The sequence below is a fragment of the Sinocyclocheilus grahami genome, unplaced genomic scaffold (assembly GCF_001515645.1).
Source record: "Sinocyclocheilus grahami isolate Dianchi unplaced genomic scaffold, SAMN03320097.WGS_v1.1 scaffold504.1, whole genome shotgun sequence".
NCBI classification, from domain to species: domain Eukaryota; kingdom Metazoa; phylum Chordata; class Actinopteri; order Cypriniformes; family Cyprinidae; genus Sinocyclocheilus; species Sinocyclocheilus grahami.
In genome coordinates, this window is record NW_015505683.1 from 679705 (window position 1) to 682820 (window position 3116).

The 3116-nt window shown below is 38.2% G+C and overlaps 1 protein-coding gene across 1 annotated transcript in view; it reads left to right on the top strand.

The window, feature by feature from the left end:
* The first annotated feature begins 2715 nt into the window (after positions 1–2715).
* Positions 2716–3116, top strand: part of LOC107554508 (A disintegrin and metalloproteinase with thrombospondin motifs 16) — a 68402-nt gene continuing 68001 nt past the window's right edge. Inside the window, exon 1 of the mRNA XM_016237028.1 lies at positions 2716–2790. Coding sequence (XP_016092514.1) covers positions 2716–2790 — 75 coding nt within the window. The remainder of the gene's footprint in view (positions 2791–3116) is intronic.

A 3116-nucleotide genomic window follows, 5' to 3' on the forward strand; every position in this document is an offset into this window, starting at 1 on the left:
AGATGAAAACAAAAAGAGGAAAGAGAGCTATGGGGGAGAGCAGCATACTTATTTTTGTATCACGGTTTCCACAAAAATACTAAGCAGCAGCTGTTTTCAGCATTGATAATTATCAGAAATGTTTCTCGAGCAGCAAATCAGAATATTAGAATGATTTCTGAAGATCATGTGACACTGAAGACTGGAGGAATGATGCTTTTGAAATTCAGTTTTGATCACAGAAATACATTATATTAGTGTCCCTGCAGCACAAAAGCAGTGTTGAGTCGCTGGGGGATATTTGTAGCAATAGCCAACAATACATTGTATGGGTCAAAATTATACATTTTTCTTTTATGCCAAAAATCATTAGGATATTAAGTAAAGATCATGTTCCATGAAGATATTTTGTAAATGTCCTACCGTAAATATATCAAAACCTAATGTTTGATTAGTAATATGCATTGCTAAGAACTTCATTTGAACAACTTTAAAGATGATTTTCTCAATATTTAGATTTTTTTGCACCCTCAGATTCCAGATTTTACAATATATTCAAATGTTACAATATTTTACAATATATTCAAATAGAAAAAAACTGCTATTTAAATTGTAATAATATTTCCCAATATTACAGTTTTTAATGTATATTGACTAAATAAATTCAGCCGAGTCTGAGCAACTTCTTTAAAAAAGCATAAATCTTACCAACTCCAAACTACAGGAACATCAATTTGTCTTCATTTTATTGTACATATTTACAGTTTTGACCCAAACTTAGTGGTCAGTAGCATCAGTCTTCATCTTGTGATTTACTGTCATGACACAAGCACCAATGAGGTTTGATGTTACTGACGTGTCATTATATTTAATTTGGGATCCAGATTTGATAGTGAATAACCACTTAGGATTTTGGTCTGCACACCAATAAAAATTGATTTCATATCTTCAGACTCAAAACAGTTGTATGAATTACTTTTACACAACCTTTGTCCGTGTTGGAGCTAGAAACCTGTGGATCAAACCTGTGTCATTGTATGGACAAAACAGCTTAAATATTCCTCAAAAAGTATTCTAATATTCCTCAAAACAGATTTGTTTTTTTACATTTCCATGTTGTTACTGAAACAGACTTTAATTTTGGGAATATGTCATGGAATAGAATTCTGCTAGTGTTGGTCACTCTGACTGAAATGGACATTAAAATATTACCAATGCTACATTTATGGAGCATTACAATTATCCCTGCTCTCCTGCAATATGTGCGTGAGAGAGTAAAAGCAGATATCATGGAGAATATGAATTTGCCACACATTTTAAATTGTTGCAATTGTTTGATACAGTTAATGTATAACAATGTCTGTAAGGCAAAACAAGTGTTTGATATCTGAGATCATATTTTACATATCTGCTGATAAGACGAGCACAAAAAGACCAGCAGCATATGGTGTGTTGGTGACCCCAGCAGGCCTCATGCTAACTTTACCACAGAGACCTTAGGAAACCAGTTCCACCAAAAATATCACGCAGGTCAACCTGATTAGTTCATTATATTAGTTCAATAGTTAATCACAGTCAAATGTACCATGAATTTCGCCCATTTGTTTTCTAAGCACATGCTATTGATCTCATTGAGCACAATTTATCAGTGCATGTTTATTTTTTAATTATTGTCACTTTGTTAATCTTTTAGGGCCAGATTTATGAATAACGTGCACACGTGCAAACTCTCTTTTAGCAATAAAAACTACTGTCAAGGATTTACTAAAGACATGCAGTGAAAAATATGCAATGTAAAGGTGTGGACAGTTACTTTTGCAGTTAACCTTATTGCATATTCATTTGTAGGAGTTTCCCTTTCAGATGCAACATTTAAGGCAGGAGAGCATTAAAATGAATCATGTTTTGTTATTTACTAAGCTTTGCGGTATTCAGTTTGCTGGTATTTCTACTATTATTTAATAACCCATTTAACCCATTTTGCACTCAACATTTGCTAATTTAAAAAAAGTTCTACTCCCATTGGGGCTTTTATGGGTTTGTGTTTTTTTTATAAATGTGGCCCTTAATGTTTCATAAAAATGTCATAAACTTCCAGTGAAAATGACAGAATTCTCTCTGGTGATGTATGCAGGACGTCTCCAAACGTTTACTCCTTTTAAACTCCTGCAACCTCAGCTTTATCTGTAGCCATTGTTTGAGAGCCAAAATCCCAACATCCAATCAACAACTGATTCCTAGAACCAGGTCCACAGTGTTCACTTCTACTCCTGAGGGAGTCTGAGGCGAGGCTAGACAGCCCAACTCTCTTTCTCAGCTAACTGGAGATGTGCTGGTCAGTTTGCTCTGGCTCGCCGCACTGTGGCTGGGGTGCAGATGCAGTGATCCGCAGGTTTTTCCTGTGGAAAAGGACTGTAGCACGACTGTCAAAGGGTCTTTCATTCAGTGCTGTATGCCAGGCCCTGGCCCCAAACTATGAGGCCACTATCCTTTATTCTGTGGGCCAGACACACTCCAAATGTCACGGCTTTGACGGATAAGCTTCTCTGGCTGCCTGTGATCGACTGTGATTTGACTGCACATCTGTGACTTTCAGTGCATATAACTCTAAATGGAACATATAACACTCACGCTGCTGATGTAAACTAATTGAGAGTTCAGATCTGCGTTTTAATCAGCCACACTCCTCTGCAGAGAGACATAAAGGCTGTTATTCTAGCGGTCTGTGGACAAAACATGAGGGTGAAGACTTTTCACAGAAACGGCATCCCTGCGGTGCGTCATGAGATGGGACACATCACGCTCTCCGCTGTATCCGCTCTGCTAGAGAGCTCTTTCTGCCCTGATGAGCAGACAAACATTAAAGGCAATAATTAGAGCAATTCCTCCTGCACACATTCAGCAAAAGGCGCAAACGGCTGAAGCTTCCTCTCCATACATCTCTCTCTCCTCAGCGGAGTCAGTTTACTCGTCCGATAGTGGCTGCTAGATTCTTAGAGGAAATTTACCACCGAGGTCAGAGCGGTTCAGATGGCCCGGTGCCACGGCTGAGTACAAGGGTGAGTTTAAGTTGGGCCAGTGAATTAAACTCCCCACGGATGCATCTGTGTGTGTGTGTGTGTGTGTGTGTGTGTGCG